At 36.6% G+C, this 21,086-nt stretch overlaps 1 protein-coding gene across 1 annotated transcript; it reads right to left on the reverse strand.

The window, feature by feature from the left end:
* Window positions 1-3,572: 3,572 nt before the first annotated feature.
* LOC135599142 (probable calcium-binding protein CML31) lies at window positions 3,573-4,569 on the reverse strand. Its single transcript, XM_065093910.1, has one exon. It carries the CDS (start codon window positions 4,421-4,423, stop codon window positions 3,776-3,778), a length of 648 nt encoding a protein of 215 aa, XP_064949982.1. The 5' UTR covers window positions 4,424-4,569; the 3' UTR covers window positions 3,573-3,775.
* Between the last annotated feature and the right edge of the window lie 16,517 nt (window positions 4,570-21,086).

A 21,086-nucleotide genomic window follows, 5' to 3' on the forward strand; every position in this document is an offset into this window, starting at 1 on the left:
ATCCTAAACGTTGATGCATATTTTTGTTTGGCATAAATGAAATAAGTCACATGAATTGAAACAACTAAAAACAGAAAAGGTTTGGTTTCTCTTAGAAAAATTTATTTTTTTTCTACTTTCTTAATTTTTTTCAAAAAAGAGATAAATGAATCTATTTATATCACCGTTATGAATCTCTTAGACCATGAAAATAATTTTGATGATTTAAATTTGAATAAATTTTTATCGAAATCATGATCTTGATTTCTCGTGATTTATAACTTGAAATTGTTTATGAATCAAGATCTTGTTTTTTTTACTCCCATGTTTCTTTTTGTCGTTTACTAAAGAAGAAAAATTATCCAAATGAATCTTGAATGTTCTTTCGGTATTCATGAATTGATTATAACTCGAAAGATTTGTTATGAATCAACATTTTTTTATTAATCGTTCTCTTACGATTCTACTTAGTATTTTCTTAAAAGGAGATTTTCTAATGAATCATGATTCTTCTTGTGAAGTTCTTGGATTTATTACTTGATTTTCTTTTAAAACAAGATCTCTTCTTTGTATTCCTATGATTTTTCTTGATATTTCATTTAAAGAAGATATTTACTATATGAATCATGTCTTTTGGTATTCAAGTAATTTTATCTTTCATGACATGATGTCATTGTATTTATGGCTTATATGCCTTGAAATGATTAAAATATTTTACACTATTTTGTTCTTCACTCCTTCTTTCTTGTTTACAATGATAAAATGGGGAAAAATTTTAATCATGTATGGTAGGATATAATTTGACAAAATTGATACCATCATGATGTGAAATATTAATGATTTGAAATACTATGATTTGTTGCTAAAATGATGTATTATGAATGACTAAGAATCATGTATGATGTGCTCAAAATAATGATAAATATTTTGAAAATAAATATTTGTATCATGTTTGACGATTTTATATTTTAATAATATGCATGATGAGTTGTAGTGATGATTGATTTATTTTTAATATCATGCATGAAAAAAGAAATGTAAGGTTTTGAAATTGTGTATGTTTTAATTTGAAAATATTATGATGCACAATGATACTTACCCTTGATCTGAAGATTATAGTAAAGAAAAATGAACTACACTATTGTATTGTTATTCCTTTCTATTTGATAATGACATAGGGGGAGCAAACTTGCTAGCTTGCTAATATCAAAAAGGAAGTAAGAAGTGCTATCTTGCAAATTTCAAGAGAAGCAATGTTTGCTAAGTTACACAATTCAAAAAGAGGCAAAATAGTCCATCTTGCACATCTCAAGAGATGTAAAATTTTACTAACTTTTTATGTGTAAAATTTGATAGCTTGCATACTATAAATTTGCATACCAAATGTGCTATCTTGCTTATCTCAAGATGCAAAACATGCTAACTTGCACTTTGCAAAGGAAGTAAAAAATGGTACTTCTCAAAAGAGAAGAAAGAGCTTGCTATCTTGAACATCTTAAGAAATAAAAATTGCAAAAGTGCTATCTTGTATGTTGTAAAACTTGCATATCTAAAACTTGATAGCTTGAATATTCTAAACATGATGTAACACTTGCTAAATTTTCTAACTTCAAAACTGCATGATGATAAAACTTGATATTATGTTTTTCATACAATAGATTAATATCACAAACACATAAGAGTTGGAACTTCTCCTTTTTATTGATGACAAAGGGGGAGAAGTATGTTAATGACATGCATGATTTGATCATGACATGTTGCTTGGATTTTTGAATCCAAGAGTTTCTATCAATAAGCCATATTGATAGGGGGGAGTTTGTTTAAACTTTGGGAGTTAAGTTTAACTCCATCATCAATTGGTTGTCATCATAAAAAAAGGAGGAGATTGTTGAATCTCGTATTTTGATAATGAAACCAATTGATAATTGTGTTTATATTTTAATCTGCGTTTTGAGTGACGTAGGATGCTTCAAGCAGAATGAGACAATTAAAGCAGGAAAAATCATGTTGGGCTAGAGAAACATGTCAGAAGATTGGACGTCAGGCCCATGGATCGATCGACGTATCGATAAAAGGCTTCGGGCCGTGGATTCGGGCATCAGGCCAAGAAGAGAGAACATTGCGCCAAGGATATCGGAGTTACGGAGTCAACTGGCCGATTGAGCAATAGGCCACAGGAGAGGACGATGCACTGAAGAATCGAATGAAGCGTTAAGGGACCAATGACATGCCGGAGAACTTGATTAATGCTTAGTATTAATTGTCTAGATCGAAGTTTATTTTACATGTATAGGATTAATTACGATGGCAGTAAGACATGCTGTAAGTGTTGAGCCGGAGTCAAGATAAAGATCACGTTGGTAGTTCGAGAGTTTGACGGAAGTCCGGACGATCATCAGAGGTTCTACAGGAACAAATCCGAGAAGTCCAAGAGCTTGCCAAAGAAGCTCGTCAGAACTCACCAAGTGGATCATCGCAAGTCCAGGAGTTTGCCAGAAGTCTGCCGGAGCATCGCCAAGGGTTCGTCGAATGTTCACCGGAAGTTCGCCGGAAGCTCGCTAGAAGAAGCGATTGACGCACTGGAACACGAGTTGCAGTATTAATGTCTTAAATGTCATAGTTAGCATGAACATTAAGTTAGAAATGAGAGGTGATCCCATTAACTTAATTTAGGGCCAATTGGGCTCTTGACAGACCCAAATTGGACCGAATGGATCAGCCCATTTGGATCCAGATTTCCTAGCCGGCGGTGGCACCGCCTAGAAGCTCAGTCTCCGAGCGAAGTCAGGCGGTGGTACCGCCCCCATCAGGTAGTGGTACCGTCTGAGCTCGGTCTCCGAGCAATGTCAAGCGGTAGTACCGCCCAGTTCTGACGGTGGTACCGTCAGGACTCTGGAAATCCGGGAGATGACACTTTTAAACTCCAAATTCAAACTAGTTTGGGCCTATATAAACCCCGCCCTTTCCTGCATGAAAGAGCACCAAAATCTTGCATTTATTCTAAGAATTTGAGAGCTTAAAAGTATTATAAAATGCTAAAAGTTCTTCTCCCTCTTTTCTTCTAAGTTTTGATCATTCAAGAGAGGAGTGAAAATCTGTAAGAGTTGTCTTCTAAGCCCGTCAAAAAGAGTAAAGCTGTAAAAGGATGGTTGGCCTTCACCTATTGAAGGAAGGCCTCTAATGGACGTTGGTGACCTCATCGGAGGAGGAAGCCAAAATTAGATATAGGTTAAGATTGACCGAACCACTCTAAATCTCGGTTTGCATTTACATTATGCTCTCTATCTTAACTGCAAACTACCTCCGTTGCTTTACTTTAACTATACTTTTGTTTTATATTAAGTTGAAAAACTTTTCGAAACGGTTTTCATCGAAAATGCTTTCATTACAAACGTCGTTTTAAAGCAACGAAAATTTTTTGCTGCACTAATTCAACCCCCACCCCCTCTTAGTGCTTTTGATCCTAACAATTAGCGGTTTCAATTACACTCAACGTTATAAACTAAACTTGGATAGCCACGGCTATGCACCTTGGGAAAAAGAAAGTTTTTTTCAAATAAGATCTTTATCATTGATGTCACCACAAGAAAACATAATGTAACGTAATCGCTGCTGATGGAATATTTACATATCAATTGCTACATAACATAGCAATCAAACATTAACGTAAAGAATGACTGCACAAAAAATAATAATAATTATTATTATTATTATTATATATATATATATATAGAGAAGAATGAGTGCGATGCACGCGTAGGAGAGCAGTTGTTAGTATTTAAGGTTGAGTCAAGAATCAAAGCATCATGATCTTGAATTCGTCGAAGCTGAGCACGCCATCGCCATTGAGGTCAAAGGTTTGAATCATCCTGGCGCACTCCTCGACGGACCTCGACTCGCCGAGGCGTTTGAGCATTCGACGGAGGCTCGAGGGGGTGATGCACCCCTGCCCTTCCGTTGCATACATCCCGAAGGCATCCCTCAGGTTCCTCCCCTTCTCCTCCTCCCCCTCCGCCTCCACCAGCTTCACAAAATCCTCCATTCCCAGCAACCCATCGCCGTCGGAGTCGCTCGACTCCACCGCGGACCGGGCGTCCTCAGGTGATATCTCCTCCCCTGCGGCCCTCATGCATTTGTGCAGCTCGGCGGGGGAGATCTTTCCGTCGCCGTTCTCGTCCAAGTAGTTGAAGACTCGTTCCAGCTCGGTAGGCGGTCTGGCTCCTTCCGACAACGTCAGGGTGTGACGAGGTGGCTCATAGATTTCCGCTTCTGCTGCTGCGCCTTTGTCGTGCTGCTTATTGGGTGACAGCATGCACCAAAGTCTACAAAGGACTGGGCGATTCTTACTGCTGCTTTTGTTTGGATGTGCGGAGGTGGAAGAGATGGTCGAAGTAGCTGCTGCAGCGGCCTCCTCCGTTGGATTGACGAGAATCAACTGTGACATCACTTGATACGATTGCTTTACAAGTCGGAAGGGGAACTTATCTTTGATGATCTATCACTGTGGATGGTAGAGATGGGATAAGAAAGCTGTATCAACACTAGTAGCTGTTGGTTTTCGATCTCGTGGGATTGGCTGACATGCATCTCTACTTGGGATATCAGTGACTATAAATAGAGGGAGGGGGACAAGTATTTTCTTGTTGGTGTCGGCGGGTTGGGAAAGAGCGAGAGGCAGCTAGATCATTCACGGTGGGGGAAGCTTCTCGGAGAGGAGCAGTGGAGGAAGATGAAGACGATGACGGCAGACGGAGGTAGAGATATCATCGCAAGTACCTCATCGACTATTTCTAGAGAGATAAGACAAAACAACGCGTTGACTGATTGACACGGGAGGGACGTCAGGCGGCGGTGCGTCGCGTGAGAAGCGCGGCATAATATCGACACAAAATACACACAAAAAGGTCAGTCAAACGCACGCAACCGACGAAACGGCCGTGGGAAGGAAAAACTGGAGTAACGGCCGCCCACAGAGGGGAAGCGAGGAGGGCCCCACCTTCTTGCCCACAGAGGTAAGCACGTGCGTCAATTTGGTGGGAAAGACGCGTCCCCACTGAATATTATCCCATCACGAGTGCTTCAGAGCCTGATTTGGATCTGCTGGGCCTTCTCTCACCAGACACCGCTGTCGACGTTCCTATCTGTTAACTGAAATAAAAAGGAAATATGTCTTTAATACTCATAAATGTATACGAGAGAAAAAAATTATACAATACAACTACAACAAATAGTCCCATGAACGTGTGAAGTGACTTATTATAAGTTTGATCCATACTTTTATAGCTTAGACTTCTGAGTTGTATTGGTGTATAATCTTATATATATTTGTATTCATTAATTATATTAGGACTTGAATTTCATCAGATATAGCAAATAAAATTTAATCTAAATGAATAAAAATTAATTAAAATTATTGAAACAAATGAACTTGATAACCATAATATACATAAGTGAATCATCTCATAGTATCAGAAAGATATGAATGAAGAATAACGACGAGACAACCAATTGATACCTAAACGGGAAATATAGACAAAAGAGAGATGTACAAAAAGAATTCAACGACATATAATGGTTTTGACTCATAACTTTTTCATTTAAAATTTTAAGTTGTTTTATGATGCCTCTAACCATGCAAAAATCCAAAGTGGTACAATGCCACAATCCTCATCTTATGTACCACTAATAAATTTCCTATGGAGAAATACAGCGTTGGACCACTTTAACTTTGCTATAGGTTGGGGGTTACAATTTATGATATCAAGGCTTAGGTTATAATTTATTAGGGAACAAGAATTATTAGATATAACAAGGATTGATAAATTTTATTTTCAGCGTCTACTCATTTATAGCATTTTATTTAGAAGATAATTTGATTCATATACTTTGGTTGTTGAATGTTATTTTGAATATCAATTAGTCTGAAAGTGATTAATACACATATTTATGTTTGATATTTATTATTGATGTCTACGGTAATCTTCTTGATTTGATTCAATTGCAAAGGAATAATTTCAATATTATGTTTGGAATGGAGTATTTAACTATCTAAAAAGGAGTGAATTAGTGTTTGTGTATATTTTAAAACTTTAATATTTTAATCTAACTAAAGACATAGGTATATGAAATTTAGTTTAAATAAGTAAATAGGCATAAGTAAGAAAGAAAAATAAATTAGCTCGATTGTCCTTATCATCATCCACTCTCAATCCTTCTTTTCTAATACTTGAACAAGAAATGATTTCTTACACGATGAACTTCAAACTTAAGCTCAAAAACCCTTTAAAATAATTAACTCACAAACCTAGTGAGTTATTTATAGAGAGCCCAAGTACCCCCAAATCATCAAGTGAATCAAGAAAAAGTATCCTAGTAGAAGGATACTAGTGGTACTACTATCGAATTGTTGAAATAGTGTCAACTGCACTATCCGTAAACTCAAGGCAATGTCATCGCTTGAGATGGCCGGCACCACTACTAGGACTAAGTAGTACCACCCTTTAAAGGCACAATATAGCTGATGGATTAGGCTACCTTAATCCAATTCAGTCTTGAACTTAACATCACTTATATTTAGCCTAATTGAACTCCAAATGTACTTAAATTTGTCTTGAAATAAGGTTAGATATATCAATCACCCTTCTGAGATATTGTTAAAATTTTTGATATTGTCGAAACTTTTAGTACTTTGTTTGATCCTTTGATATATTGTCCTATCCTCCTATATATCAATTTCGCCATGATATTCAATATCGTAAGTCACGAGAGGTGAGATGGGACTTGAACACCACCGTCAAGCTATTTGAGGATGGGAGGTTAGCAAGCTGCTACCTCCAGGAAGCTCTCATCCCTTTACTGGCTAAGGAGGTATAGATAATACCCTTTATGGTAATGATCGAAAAGGTAACTAAGCAAGCCATAATGGTGATTTGTGTCCACTTTTGGAGTCTCGCATTAATTTGCTTTTTTTTAGTTTACTGATGAATTGTCCTTGCATAACAAAACTATTATTTGATTGGTTTGATTGGCCAAGTTGATGACTTGACCATCATCTCCTACCTGAATGAGGAGATGGTCGAGCTATAGGTCGAGGCTGACTCGTAGGCTATAATTGACGTGAAGGTGAAATTTTCCTTGGTGTAGGAGCACATCGGTTCTCTACAACAAAATAATGCCAATCAAGCAAACATCTTGAAGATGATTCGGGAGCATAATTTGTCAGATAGAGGATGATTTATTGAAGCTTTAAGGTCAAATCAACATCTTATAGACTCGAGTAGTTGATTTGGGCAGAGCACCAGCAAGTCGAGGAGACACTGACCTCGAAGAGAGCAATCAAAGTCATTGTGGTTTATATGGAGTTGGTCTTTTGGCCCTCCCTTCTATGATGGCCAAGTACTTGAACTTGCAAGTCAAGGAGCACCCATTTACTAAGCTGCTCAAGGATGCAAACATTCAAACAGACATGAATGTAGACTTCAATGACGATCTTATGTCCCTACTCTAGGAAGGCACTAATACCATAGAAAAGGAAGCCAACGGTAGACCTATAGATAAGTAAGCTTAGGGCAAATGTACGTTTTGAATTTGTAGATCATCTATTATCAAAATATCATCTTTTATTTCTAGCTTAGGGTCCTTCATAATTTTATCTTTCTTGCCTTTTGATTTTAAATTACTTATGGTTCATTTTGGAACCTATACTAATTTAAGATGACTATTTTCCTTAAGGCGGTATGACTAAGTATAATGACTAAACTTATCATAAAAGTTATATTTAATCTTATATGTTATATGAGTATGTAATGCGGGCCCTTTTATAAATTTGATTGGCTTATGATGTATGCTATTACTTATGAAGCAAATATATTCTTTTCTAAATACATAATCTTATTTAATAAGAACCATATCAAGTAACTTACATTTAACTTTAAAATTTTCTAATATTTATCATAAAAATATTTTTTTTCATAAAACGGGTATATATATCACTAATGGACTCGCTTAGTTTCATTTTAAATAACTCATGACTATAAATAAGAAGATTAATTTTAGATTTTTTCACTCAATGATATACCATATGTCATTAATGGTATCACAAGTAAAAACTTAATTAAATATTTATAGTTTTAGCATTTAAAAAAAATTCTCTTTTCAAAATCATTCCATTTATTTATCGATTAGTTTAGTAGATTTTTAAAAATCAAACTCGATAATATTCCATAAATAATAATTTATATAATATAAGAAAATGCTCATTCTAATTTTTCAATAGGTATAGTTTGTCCTATCGAATATAGGAGGATATGTGATGGAATGATCTTCTTGATTACTTGAAAAAGTCATTAAATCTCTCTTAGGTATTAATCTAATTGAAAGAAGTAAGCTTTTATACCAATTATTAGGATCTTAATAGCCCTAAGGGGGGGAGGGGGGTGGGGGTGAATTAGTACTATAGTAAATTTTAATTAACTTTAAAATTTAATCAAGAAAAATATATATTAAAAATATGATTAACTAAATATTGAGTATGAGTAAAGTGAATGATAATAAGTAAACATTCAAAAACATAAGCCACAAGTAAGAGAAGAAATGTAAATCGATCTATAGTGGTTTGGTCTTTCTTACCTATATCTACTATTGATTCCTCTTCCCTCAAAGTCATCGACTTTTACTACTAATCTATCTTCCAATGTATTGAGATCAATAACCCTTTATAACCAAATCTATCTTTTTTTTTTAGGCTAAGGAGAGAACCTTAATATTCACTCTTTTATAACAGACCTCTTACCTCCTATGACTTAACAGCATAACTAAAGTCAAGAGAGAGAAAGAAGAGACTCAAATAATATTCAAAGAGAGCGCTATGAGACTTCATAAACTCAAAAATGGATGCTCCATTAATTAAACCTGAGTAGGATATTTATAGCCCTCAAAAGACGGCCAAATTAGAGCTAAAATTTAAATTTATAATATTTCAGGATACGAGTGGTACTATCATTAACTTTGGATGATATACCATCATAATCTTTAAAACAAAGCCACAATATTAGACTCTTATAATACATTCATCATAATTTTTTATACGAAGTTGTAAATCTATACTTACATGGTACTATTGTCATAATTTTTGACATGGAGCCATAATACTAGAGTTCAATGGTACTACCATCATAATTTTTGACATAACATCGTAAAACTTAACTTTGGTGATACTACCACTGCCATAGGTAGTACCATTGCTGATCTAGATAGTTTAGGCCATGTGTTTAGCTTTTTAATAATCCAAATTTGGCCCAACTTAAAAACTAATGGCTTTTAATAAGAGTTTGTTTCAGCCTAATATCGACTCTAATATCGACTCAAATTATTCCAAATTTATATTGACTGAAATCTTATCTTATCAACCACTCATCTAGTACATCTTCAATGATTTTGGCATATTATATGATCTTTCAATACTTTTTGTGAACCTCCGGCCCATCGCCCTATCCTTCGGCATATCACCCAATCCTTTAGCATGTTGACTATACCACAATATCTTATCTTTTAGCACGATATTTGATCATTCTAGCATAATGTCTAATCCTTTAGTATGAAGTCTATTTTTTGATACATCAATCAATTCTTTGGCTCAACATCTAATTTTTGACATGATAATCTTTCGACACAATGCGTGACTTTTCTACTTGATATTTGGCCCTTCGGTGATCTAAGTATATGATCGAAGTATTTCCTATGTCACTTATCTCAAAAGTATATTAGTTCGTCAAATTCATTAATTAATTTTATCATTAAGATCCAAGTCTCAACAATCTCCCTCCACCTCTTAGCCGAACTCGACTTTACCTTCTTCCACATGCGAGGTAGACTTGCTGCAGTCATCGATGTCATCTAATTCGATGAAGACCACCTTGCCATTGGTCAAGCACTTGTTATTAAGGACCTCCGAGAGTGTGACGCTAGGGTAGTTGTAGCATATTTGGGATATTGTGAGTTGAAAGCCAAAGTGCTAGGTGTTGAAGGAGAGTCGGGTCAAACCCTTCTCAAAGCCCTTCGATACCTTGTATTTGGCCACCCTCCTAGCCTCATGCTTGGATCTCCATGCCTCCTCTAATCGGAGTTGCTTTATGAGCCCCTCCACCACTTGCTATAGACTAGTGTTCTCTACGTAGAGGGCAACCATCTATGCATTTGTTTGGCGATATCTAGTTGACTCACCAAGTCTGTCGAGCGATGTTGCACCATCAATAACTCCCTCTCTAAGTCCATCTTCTAGACTCGAAGCTACCCTGACTTATTGGCCAAGGAATCACTCTTGACTTCCTTCACCGTCAAGTCATCCCTCTCCTTCAGCACCCGGCTAGGGCAGCCAAGGAATCCTAGACCTAGTCAATTAATGCCACGATTAAGTGGTGTTCCTATTGCAAAATGGAAGAAGTTGCAAAAATCTCAAAGATGTCAATAAGTCAACCGAGCCATGATAGTAGAACTTACCATGACAATGGACTTGTGGGTGTCAGCTATGAGGTACTCGTAAGGCCTCATGTAGAACCCCTTGTTCAAACTCGGGAGAAGTATGTCATGGTTCCATATCGCGGCCTTATGGGGCATATCCCAAGTCTAATTGGCATCCATCGTGACCAAGTTGACTTAGGAAGATCCCTCCCCCCCTTCAGCTACTTGGCCACCATTTTGCACTAGTAGGTCAACAAGTCAATGGGGCACAAGTTAAACATAGTGACCAAGCTTGGCTAGCCTTGTCATAGGGATTGGGTGGCAATTGGTTGGTCGCTCGACATTATAGTCGAACTATGTTATCCATCCTGACTCCCACTCTTGCAGGAGCTCTTATCACATTCAGGAAGTATGAATCTATTTTAAAATCAATAATATTATAATTCAACAATAATCCAAGATCTAAACACACATTTGTGGCCACTAAGAAAATATTCAAGTCAAAATTCCTTCCATAATCCACAATTCATAAATCCTATGTAGTTTAAAATCATATACCACATCACTCAATAAATCATAAAATCTAAAGCTAACTCACTAAGACAATAACCACCTCATAAATCCACAAGTGTGGTACTCTATACAATCACAAAAACCAATATTTATCACATGTTCATATCATTACACAAATTAAACTTAACACTCCAAAATCCTAAACATGAGAGGTCCTTTAAACTTTTACAAAACTTGTAAGTTCAGATTTACCATCAACATTTCATTAGATAACAAGTATACTTATATAACAAAAACATATTATCCACTAAAGGTTTGACCAAAAATCTTCTAGCTTTCCACTGCCTTAATCCAATTTAAACATTCTAGTGAGCGACAAGCTATCTTGAAATATTTATATAGCAATGAAGTGAGCATATAAAGCTCAGCAAGAAACTAACATATTCATGATGAAAGAGGATAATTTCAAACAAATAAGGCAAAAAGGATACAAGAGTTCATATATAGCCACTCAACGAATACAAAATTACAATGTCATTTCATTCGAAGCATATTTTGTTCATAACAAGGAAGTAAAGACTAATTGGAGTATATCAATGATATAAGGAGCATTTTGAGGCATATCAATGGCGTATGATATATTACGAAGCATATCAATAACATATGAAACATTTCGGAGCATATCAAGGGTGAAGAAAAATGTTTCAAAGCATATCAATAGTATATGAAACATTTCAGAGCATATCAATGGCGTATGAAATGTTTCAGAATATATTAATGGAATATGAAATATTTTGGAGCATATCAATAGCGTATGAAATGTTTCATATTTCGGAGCATATCAATGGCGCATGAAATATTTCGGAGCATATCAATAACAAATGACATATTTCAGAGCATATCAATGATGTATGAAAGGTTTTAGAGCATATCAATGATATGTAGAATATTTCAAAGCTTATTGATGGCGTATGAACATTTCGATGGCATAAGAAGCATTTCGGAACATATCAAAAAATAAATATGAAACAGAAGCTCAAACATCGTATTTGACGTTGCATTCATTTCATTCTTATCAAAAGCACACATAGAAGTATATAACTAAAGCTCTGAATATCATATCAAACACATAAAAGGCGAAGTGGGATCATAACATAATATGGTTCATTCATTTCTGAATGACCACCAAACATAAGTCTCCCACATTTGGGAGCTCCATCCACCCATGTCTGAGTGAAGTCATAGGGGGCCGGTAAAGCATCGCAGGCTCTAAGCTTAACTCCCTTTGCCATTTTTGGTAAAGGTTCATATTATTCCATAATTACTAGAGTATAAAAGGATATTGTGAACAATAAAATTGACACATATCAGAAATACATGCGGAACAATAAAATGCATGTGCCTATACGAAACATTGCAATACAAATATAAACTTTAACATAACATATTCAGATATGCAAATACTTGTAGGAAAAGAATATATAAAAATTTAAAATAATAATATAAAACTCATTTGAAGTAAGGATTTTAGCATGAAATCAATTTCCGAAAGAGATGAAATAAGAATATATAGAATCAATAAAAGCTCGATTTTGGCAGAATTTGAGAGGCATGTTTCATAAAGTAGTTGAATCACCAATTATGCTTTAATTTATACAAAATAGGTGTTATTTAAAAGATGTGTCAATCTAGTTTTAATTAAATCAAGTTTTGTATGAATTGAAGTCTCCAATAAGGTGTTATAAATAGTTTAGTAATCAAAGGTCAGAGAACATTATCTATGTTTTATATAATTCATAGAGTTGATTAGAATAGATGCTTTAATAGGTATTTATACTCTAAATCTTTCAAATCAGGTATGCATAGAAAGATTTATGAGTCTAATTTCTAATAAATAATATTTCATATAAATTAGATTTTAAACAAAGAGTTATAAGTAAGAGAGTACTGAAAGGTCAAAACCAATAGTCTATGTTTTACAGATTTTATAGGATTAGCTGAAATAACAGTTTGGATAGGTAATTAGATCCCAAATTTGTTAATCTTAGTGTCAAAAGAAAGAGCTATGAGTCTATTTTCGGATGAATTTAGTTTTTCCTAAATAAAAAATCAGTACAGAAAGTTATAGATAGAATTATATAGAAAGGTCAAATCTCAAAAAATTCTAGATTCACAGTTTTATTTCCAAATGACAGAAATATCATGTACGAAGTCAAAATCTTCCAAAATTTTTAAAAGTAAGATGAAATCAGAGATCAAGATCACTATAGGAAAGGGTTAGAATACTTGCCTTAGAAAAATATCATTCCTAAATGTGGAGAATTGATGCAAAACATCAAGCCAAAGCAAATCTTCTTCTTCTTCTTCAATTCAATTTCACTTCCCTTCTCTTCTCGAGCTTACGCTGGTTGCAGCTCATTTGTTAAGTTTGGCTAATATAAGGATTGCAAAGTGGTAAGCATGCGTGAAAGAACCTTGTGTCATCCATAAAACAAACATAGGTGGCACCATCCTTAGGTTAGTTAGTGACATATGTCCTCCATTTTTTTTTAATCTTAATATAAATCTTTCATAAATCATATCAAATTACTAATATTTATATTTAGGTCCCTATATTACAAATAAACCCTTACAAAAATTTTATAAATGAGGACTTTTACACTTGACACCCCTTTGGTGTTGATTATGTAAGGGCAATGGTGGTGGCGGCACTACAGCCACCAAGCATTTGTAGGGCCATGCCTTGACTATAATCATTTGGTCCTAATTGTTGATGATGGCATGAGCCGCCTCGTGTATTTCGGGTGGGTGCTTATCCCTTCTATGGCTTCAAGTGATAGCCTCGGCCCATCAGGTTGGTAAAGGCCTATTGGTCATATGTTTCCTCCCTTACTGTTGGGGGAGCTTGAAAACCTCAATAGCTTGGAATACGTTTTCATCGAGAACCATTCCTACACAAGAGACACATGTTAGAATGAACTCAACAAAAAGAGTAAGATGGGCAGATTCAGATATTGACCTCGAGGAGAGGGGCTTAGGTTGAAGTAAGCTAATAGAAGGGTTAGTGATGGAGAAATGACAAGCCTCCGGTACTCTCTGACAAAAGCGACTAGATAATACCAGGAGTTTGGAGAGGGAATTTCAATGATGAATTTCAAAAATTAAGAATTTCAATGAAGAAAGGATCGAGGGGGAATTTGAGCCCCACTTATAAGGCATCAAAGGAGGTACAAAAGTAATGGTGTGATGCATAAAGTCAGTCATTAGGCTAAGTAGCAATTAGCTTGAACTCAATAGGAATATTAAAATCTTCCCTAATGTACTCAAGGTTAGCCTTAGAGATCCAAGAGTCAAAATTATAGGATCTTGATGCGATCTATGAGATCTGACTGCCCGAGGGACTCACCCCCAAGGGGGTAGCCTCCCTTGTTATGGTAATTCCAACCCCTTCACTAGAAGAGGAAGCATCTGAAACCAACATCAAAGGCAATGACAAGACCAAAGAGTTGCCTAACTCATGCTCAAAAGTGGGGGATGACCCTAAAGAGGATGACATTTGGATTTGAAGCGTGAAGGGTTTGACAACCAAAAAGGCTCGAGCATATAAGGGTCTGAATGATTGAATGTCCAAGGGCTTCGAGTGTAACACTCTACTCCTAGTCCCACCCATATCCTATGCATAGCTGAAGTAGGATGCCACTATCAATAGAAGTATAAGTAATCTTAAATTTAAAATATACTAATTTACTAAATAAAATGATAGGGTTTCCCTGATACATATTGATGTGGACACCTATATATAATTATAATATTTAACCAAAAGAAAAACACATATACACAATATGTCTAAAAGTTATATATATACAAACGCCCATAGGTCATCGCTTATATCTACACTAGCATGGGCTCGCACGTAATCACTTGGTTGGGTGCTAGTATCTTTACTTGTAATATAAGAGCTATAATGAGTAATCATAAGTATAAGTCTTTATATCTTTATTTAGGTAAGCATGTATTATGTCATGTATATAATATTTTAAAATCATCAGTAAAAAACATTTAATGGTAAACCACTAATCCTCTAACTTTCTTTACAAGTATATACCTACAACATAATATATGCAAAATAAATAGGTAAAATTTTATGTTGAAATAATTCAAAATGCTTATATACATATATAGGAAACATAGCAAATTCATGAACTTCTATATCTCATATCATAACATATATGTGTATTTTCACACTACACATCATTGTAATATATATGTGTACTCCTATACCATACGTTATAATATATTCGTGTACTCTCACATCGCATGTCATAAAACATACGCGCACTCTTATACCATATATCATAATACATAGGACATGCACTCACACACCTCATATCATAGAAAACATGTGTACTCCCACACAACACTTTATTATATATGTATGCATATAATATATTTATATCATAATTTATATACTTTTATACTTACAAAATATATACATTCATATGTCACTCATGTCTAGCTCATGAGAATCATATCATTCGAAATATAATTTCCAAAATATATTATGAATAGCATAATTTATATTACCATCATTTGATAGTGAACTAAACTTATACTTATCCGATTTAACTAAAAAATAAAGATATTAGTGATAGATCATGTTTTTTAATGATCATGTATACTAGAGAGTGGTACACCTATCAAATTGAGAGCATAGAGTCATGCGATACTTTAATTAAGGACTCTATATCTTGAAATATTGATTTATAATAATTCATACAAAATTTATAAATTTTTTTTGATAAAATCCCTAATAAAATATACTAGACTCAACCTAAAAATTTATCTAAATTCCACCATAATTTTTTATACCCTATAATCAAATGAACTAGTTAATATCACTTAAACAATTGCACAATGGTATGAAAAAAATTCATGTCACTATTTTAGCTAACCAAATAATCTTGAAATTTTGTAGAAAACTAGGAGATATATAGAAATAAATGCACACTAATTTTTAGCTTAGAATAAAATCATTAGAGGTTAAAGTAGTCTTTTAATTCAACTACCAACACCTTTTTTGTTTTATTAAAATTAGGTTGGGATTATTTAAACTTTAAAATCTTATACCTTAGTGCATAGAGGTAGTATTCACTCAATTTCAAATCTCGTAGAACTTAATGGGATCATTTAAAATATGTGAAAAGGTTAGAGTCTAACCATATGTCTAAGAGAGTTTCATTCAGCTCGTATAGAACTCCTTTTTAGAAATAAGAGATTTTACATACCTCATATTAGGACACTCATAACTCTATACATCGATATCATATTAAAATATATTCAAAAATTAAATACAAAATTGAAGTTAAGGTTACTGAAATGTAGTTGAAAAAATCAATTATATTTTGTAAAACCAAAAATCTTAGATATAGTAACCGATGAATTGTTTTTATTATCTCAACCTTCCTTAGAACTAGGGTTCTTTTCCTTCGTAAGAAAAGCTAAGCGAATAACTGAAGCAGGAGAGAAAGGGTCATGAGTTATCAGGTTTGTCAAGACCCGAGTCTGATGAGCCAACTGGCCAATAACTCCATTTTGGTCCTTCAATCACGAACCAAATTGCTTAAGCGGGAGTTTACGTAGTACACTCATCAGACCCTTATAAGCTAATCATACACATTGCCCACTTCCAATGTAGGACTAATGGGATGTTACAATATCCCCAACTCAATTAGCTTGACGTCCTCGTCAAGGCCCAACATAACCCAGATCGAACCCTAGCATAGTGCATGTGAGTATTAACTCAGTGGTGGCTCCACGTCGTGATGAGTTCTTTGACTCCATCCACGGGTAGCCCTTTCCTACTCGAGCCCTCTCACCCTGCCCAAATGCTAGGTCGGCTCTGATACCAAATGTCAAGACCCAAGTCTGATGAGCCAACTGGCCAATAACTCCATTTTGGTCCTTCAATCACGGACCAAAATGCTTAAGCGGGAGTTTACGTAGTACACTCATCAGGCCCTTATAAGCTAATCATACACATTGGCCACTTCCAATGTAGGACTAATGGGATGTTACATATATAGAGGATAATAAGCTACCTAGGCATGGATAGAAAAATAAAAGATAAATAAAAATATAAGTCAAAGAAGAGTGTTATACAAAAAATGTTGAGATACATAAGTAAAATTGAAGGATGAGTTTAGACCAAAAATATTATCTTTGTTAAACCAAATTAGATCCAATTGAAGTTGTTACAACTATATAATTATATTATAAAAATAAAAAATAAAGGAAAAGAAAAAACTTAAAATAAGATTGAGATTGAAACCTAGACCCCAAGGTAATCTTGGCCAATAACTCCATTTTGGTCCTTCAACCACGAACCAAAATGCTTAAGCGGGAGTTTACATAGTACACTCATCAGGCCCTTATAAGCTAATCATACACATTGCCCACTTCTGATGTGGGACTAATGGGATGTTACAATATACATAATATTTAAAACTCAAACTTCTCTACTCTGATCATGGTCAAACTCATTCAAGCCTTGAGATTCATGAGGGTCGATATATATATATATATATATATATATATATATATATATATATATATATATATATATATATATATATATATATATATATATATATATATATATATAATTTTTATTTCTATTGACATGCTAGTTGTAATTTAATGTGCATGAGACTCGAGCACTATACCGAGAATGGCAAAAGGCATGAAGAGGGTGAATGTTGTCAAGAGCTATATGTAGTGCTCGAGTGGCCTTTTGTCTAATTGCCTCACCGCCCATCTCTTTAGTTGACAAGCTATGTGGTGGCATGCCATTAGGTGAGGCCAAGTGTCATAATTATTATGATCTTCCGAATCCTCGATCACATATACAACCTACACGTGGATGCCCCGATGAGTGCCACATCACCTTAATGTCAAACAAATCGATAAAGATTAGATTTGGCTAGATTTGGTGTGTGGTTGAATATACGTGCTCACCAAGAATCAAGGCAAATACGATGCATGCAGGTACACATGATCAATTGATCACCACTAGACATTACATATACTCATGTTAAGTTGAATGGCTGAGCGCATAGACAATCTACGAGTGGACAACCTATAGGTCGAATGTGATAGAAAATAATAGAAGATAAGAACAATAATTGAAGAAGCTTTATTATAGAAATGAAATAGCTTTAGCTTGAATCTATTAACATGTTCCTCTCCTATTTATACAAATTAGGAGGAAGGATTTCCCTAACAGAATAGAGGATTTTCCTCAACAGAATGAGAAATTTCCTCATATAGTTAGGAAAATCTTATCTTCTATCATGCCCCCGCAAGATGGTGCTCCTGACAAGGATACCAATCTTGGATCGATGCAAAGAATTGTTTATAAGCGAGAGGCTTCATGAGTAAGATAAGTGTAGATCGCTGCTGCTGCTGCTGCGATTGCTGTTGCTGTGATGGCACAGGCGTTCCCTTCATTCTCCTTAAGTCGCCGAATGTTGACAGATCAGCGAAGACTACCGCGGTGAGGAAGATGAGGATTGACCACGAAGCCTCTTAAGAATGCAACGGCATTGGTCGCTGGCCGAAGGGTGAAGCTTCACTTTTCTTAGCGACGTTGGTCGCTGGCCGAAGGCAAGAGCGAAGCTTCGCTTTTCTCAACGACGTTGGTCGTGGTTGCGATTACGACGGCTGCGACGGTAGAGAAGAAATCTACAGCAATGTTGCAGTGATGCTACTATAGCAAAGGAGGAAACTGCAACAGAGGAGGAAGCTGTAGCAGAAGAGGAAGGAAAATAGCTACAACGAGGAAGAAAGGTGGGGCAGTGCTGATGAGCAGCACTAGAGATGCCGTAGCGGAAGGGAACGGACGTTGGCGCAGAGTGGCAACACCAATGATGAATTGGCAGCGAGAAGAGAGCTTGCTCTAGGCAAGTGGCTCTGATACCATGATAGAAAATAATAGAAGATAAGAACAATAATTGAAGAAGCTTTATTATAGAAATGAAATAGCTTTAGCTTGAATCTATTAACATGTTCCTCTCCTATTTATACAAATTAGGAGGAAGGATTTCCCTAACAGAATAGAGGATTTTCCTCAACAGAATGAGAAATTTCCTCATATAGTTAGGAAAATCTTATCTTCTATCAAACACACTTGGGTACTCATGCATGGGCTTATGATAAATAAGCAGAAGCTCTCGAGCGTGTCCACATGACACCACCTTTATTTACAAGCCTAAAGAGGCCACCAACCCAACTAAAATGGGACTATCAAGCCTTCGGCCGCCCCTCTACATGTTGTACAAGGCATGAACATGCCAAAAGACACGGACATATATAAGCATTACATCAAACACCTTGTTTCGAAGTTTGTCCGTGACATTCTCCCCCACTTATCCCTTCGACGTCCTCGTCGAAGCCTTTGTGAACACTGCAACTCTTCGCCTTTGCTGAGTCTTCAATCTTCTGCTCTAGCTGCAATGCGCCTCCTGGCTCCCAGCTGCTCTCCGCTGCTGTTTCTGAGTAGTCGAACCTTTAATCCGCCATGCTGCTTCAACTCGCCAATGACTCTGACTCTGGTGTGGGGTTGGCTGAGTTGTGTTGATCCTCGTTGATTCCTGCGGATCCACCGAATGAAGGAAAAGACCATCCTTACTGCGCCAGTCTCTCAAAATTTCCACATGCTGCTTGAACTGGGTGGATGCTTGTTGGAGCTTTAACGAGCATCGCCTCGCAAACTTCTGAAATTTTGGGTCCTTCCTCCACAAAATCTACTCATTGACTCTTCTTTCAGTTAGTTGTCACATCCAAGTAGGTTCGCATCACTTCCGCTTTCGATTGGCATTTCGTTGGGAAATGAAGCGGACAATCTACTCTCAGTAGCACTGATCACCGTTGGTGAGGATTTGACAACTGTTGTCTTCCATTCTCTTCGAAGGGTCTTTGAACTTGTGCAGAGCTCCTCTGCTGGATAGATAAGAGAATTGGGGTACTCGGTTTCGCCCATTCTCTTAAGAGTTGAGAAGGCAAAGGTTACTTGACTTCGCCCGCCTCCTCGAGGTTGTACTTCATGCATCGAGCTGGTTACTGGCCTTCGCCTGCTCTTTGCTCACACTTCTGAAGCACTTGAAGTGTTTGCACTCCTTGCATTGAGTTAGCTACTGTGATTCACCTTCTCAATGCCATTTAACTTCTGGAATGCAGGAAGTTTCCACCCCAACTTGGAGTAATTCTCTGATAGATGAGGTCGCCTCTGGAATTGTACCGTCTTCTCCATCAACCCTGCCGCCTACTCCACTAAGTAGCAAAGGTACAACACCGCGTACTGCTTGCTTCGTTCCTTGGTCGTGCACTCTTGCATGACCCGAAGTCCTTCACTTACGGCTATCTTGATGAGAAACTTGTTGACAACGGTCTTACGAAGTTTCTTGGCCTCTGCCCTTCAGCCTTGTCTCGGTACTTGGAGATTGCCTCTGCATGCTCCACCTCCTCGGCCCCTTTCACGACCAAGCGCTCTCCCTCCGTGAGAGCAAGGGATCAATGACTTTCACGGAAGTCCCGCCTCTGCGGTACCATGGCGCTGCCATGCCCATGGCGCTACTATCCGTCGCCTCGCCTCTGAATCCCTTTTCTTCACGATCAGTAGATATGTCTCCGTGGCACTCCTCTGAGTCCACCTCCATTCTAACTGATGCTTGATTTTGGGTAGCTAAGTCCCTCTGGACTCGTCGTCGCTTCCTCGCCCCTTTCGACCCCCTGCTTCAACACCTTTGTGTTTTCCAAGCAGTCCGTTTTGTCGATGGAAAGACAGACTGCAACTCCCATGCATGGCCTCTGCCATCACGTTGTAGAGTTTGCACCGATTCTGTTCTCCTTAGCTTCCTTGGTAGCAACGTTCGCTTACTCGACCTTGTCCTCTGACTTGTCGGGCTCCCTTAAGCGAATATGAACTATGGAGCAGTCCAACTCTCCAACTGCTTCGATCATACCTCTGCATGATCAAGTCCCTCCCATGGGACTCACTGGTACTTGCATTCGAACTCTTCCCTTGGTGGAACACAGCCCCCATATGCTGATGACCAAGGTTTTCATCCGATGCAAAATTC

This window comes from Musa acuminata, chromosome BXJ2-1, assembly GCF_036884655.1.
Source record: "Musa acuminata AAA Group cultivar baxijiao chromosome BXJ2-1, Cavendish_Baxijiao_AAA, whole genome shotgun sequence".
Classification (NCBI taxonomy): Eukaryota; Viridiplantae; Streptophyta; class Magnoliopsida; order Zingiberales; family Musaceae; genus Musa; species Musa acuminata.

Coding starts and splice junctions, on each gene's coding strand:
- LOC135599142 (XM_065093910.1), bottom strand. CDS start 4,423: ATGTCACAGTTGATTCTCGTCAATCCAACGGAGGAGGCCGCTGCAGCA.